Here is a 1,639-nt window from a genome sequence, read left to right on the forward strand (position 1 = left end):
TATGACTTTAATATCACTATTTTTATCACATAGAGTTCTGTATGTTGTATTCATAATTAAATGCAGCAAAATAAACCAATTTAAAGGTAACAGATCTGTGTAACACTTGCTTTATTTACATAATGACTTTAATTGTTGGATATTGGCCCTGTTTTACACTCACACTATTTTAACTAACACACACACACACACACACACACACACACACACACACACACACTGACAGAAGTCTGGCACTACTTTCAGTTGTTTTCTCCTAATAAACAGTTCACCTGCACTCACCTCGGAGAACATGGGCAGTTTTTTGGCAAAGTCGACGACACGGGTGATGGCAGGGGTGATGATCTTGGTGAATTCGCTGAAGGCCTCCAGGTCCACCTTGTCTCCGTCTGACGTAGGAGCAATCGGAGACTGGCCGATTTTATCTGGCTACAAGGGGAAATAAAAAAAAAACAGATCAGGGCGGGATGTAAATTCAAATCAAAGACAGATCAAGGAGAAAAACAACAGTTTTTCTGAAGAGGACAATCTTGAATTTTTAAATCTTTTATCATTTGAAGCTTTAATTTCTCCAATTTTTATGCCTTGCCAATTCCTTCCAAACTCACCCCTAATTTTATTCTACAAAATTTAATCTTGCTCAGTCACATAAAACATATTTAATTTCTTCTTAAAGCCACATCCATCTGTTATTTTTATGATGATTATAGAACCAATCACATGCATACATGTTGCTGTAATATCTTAAGCTAACTGCTGAGTTTTGTTTACTAAAATTCATTTTAGAGACCTAATTTATAAAGATTTCCTCACAGAAATTGAGGCTAAGCCTAACTTGCATGTTTCTGTTACATCACTAACCTATATATAAATTAAATGTGCTGCTTAAATATAGAGCATTTTGAGGATGCAGGACAGCATCCTGGAGACAAAGGGAATATCAAAACAACTTTTTTCTTAAGCCCTGATAGGGAATCAGCTTCACGAATAGGACTGTCACAATAATTGATTATTTTGCTGGACGATAAATCGCCTCAGAAATTATCGCAATAAACGATAATATCATTTGGAGACTAATAATAATTTGCTACCACCCTGTGCTACGTGCAAAGCAGAGCTTACGGAAAATTATAATGCTGCGCCAAGAAGTGGAAAATAGGGAGACATGAAGAAAACAAGCAAGCAGACAAATGAGGCAAATTGATCCTGTTGTAAGAAAATATTTGTGTTCATTAACTGAAGTCGAGACGAAAACACATGAATGTTAAATAAATTGAAGTGTGAAGAGATTAGGCCATACAACCCCAGATACGGTTACGAGCGAAGCGTTATTGCTCATGGCTAGAAGCAATCTGAGCAGCGCTGCCTGAAACCCGGAACTTCTGGTCCTTTTATACAGTGTCTTCAGTGCCTGGTCTGCCCCCTACTGGCCTACGGCTGAATCACACGCACTMTGAACAACMATACTCACCTTATGTATTAGAAACGGTTTGTTATGTGTTGTAAAAATGTTTCGGGCCTGTATCTAAACTATTTTAATCAAGACATAGCAATAGTTAAACAATGGATTGTAACAGTCAATACTTAAAAGGAAAACTAAGAAAATGGTGTAGGGCTGCAACGATTAATCGATTAATCG

At 37.1% G+C, this 1,639-nt stretch overlaps 1 protein-coding gene across 1 annotated transcript in view; it reads right to left on the reverse strand.

The window, feature by feature from the left end:
- The window catches only part of LOC106535154 (thyroid hormone receptor alpha-B), a gene marked incomplete at its 5' end in the record, with an annotated part of 12,398 nt that overhangs the window by 3,291 nt on the left and 7,468 nt on the right, over positions 1–1,639 (reverse strand). Inside the window, 1 exon segment of the mRNA XM_014032088.1 lies at positions 202–429. Within this exon segment, the coding sequence (XP_013887542.1) occupies positions 202–429 (228 nt within the window).

This window comes from Austrofundulus limnaeus, unplaced genomic scaffold (genome assembly GCF_001266775.1).
Source record: "Austrofundulus limnaeus strain Quisiro unplaced genomic scaffold, Austrofundulus_limnaeus-1.0 Scaffold7, whole genome shotgun sequence".
Classification (NCBI taxonomy): Eukaryota; Metazoa; Chordata; class Actinopteri; order Cyprinodontiformes; family Rivulidae; genus Austrofundulus; species Austrofundulus limnaeus.